We start from the raw sequence: 246 nt of genomic DNA on the forward strand, positions 1-246 counted from the left end.
CTGCCAGGGTGCCCCCAGTGCTGTCCGGGGTTCCCCAGTGCTGTCCAAGGGTCTCCGTTGCTGCTCAGGTGTCCCCAATGCTGCCAGAGTGTCCCCAGTGCTGCCCAGGTGTCCCCGTTGCTGCTGGCTGTCCCCATTTTTGCCCCTGGCTGACCCCGTCTCTCTGCAGGCAGCGATGCCCGTGGAGCCCCTGATCTGCGCCGACACGGCCACGCGGTGAGTCCCGGTCCCCCGAGGGGACAGCAG

The 246-nt window shown here is 68.3% G+C and overlaps 1 protein-coding gene across 1 annotated transcript in view; it reads left to right on the forward strand.

Annotated features, from left to right (window-relative positions):
• Positions 1-175: 175 nt before the first annotated feature.
• NR2C2AP (nuclear receptor 2C2-associated protein) overlaps positions 176-246 on the forward strand; it is a 1376-nt gene continuing 1305 nt past the window's right edge. The window contains exon 1 of the mRNA XM_009580250.1: positions 176-216. Coding sequence (XP_009578545.1) covers positions 176-216 — 41 coding nt within the window. The remainder of the gene's footprint in view (positions 217-246) is intronic.

The sequence above is a fragment of the Fulmarus glacialis genome, unplaced genomic scaffold (genome assembly GCF_000690835.1).
Source record: "Fulmarus glacialis isolate BGI_N327 unplaced genomic scaffold, ASM69083v1 scaffold23686, whole genome shotgun sequence".
NCBI classification, from domain to species: domain Eukaryota; kingdom Metazoa; phylum Chordata; class Aves; order Procellariiformes; family Procellariidae; genus Fulmarus; species Fulmarus glacialis.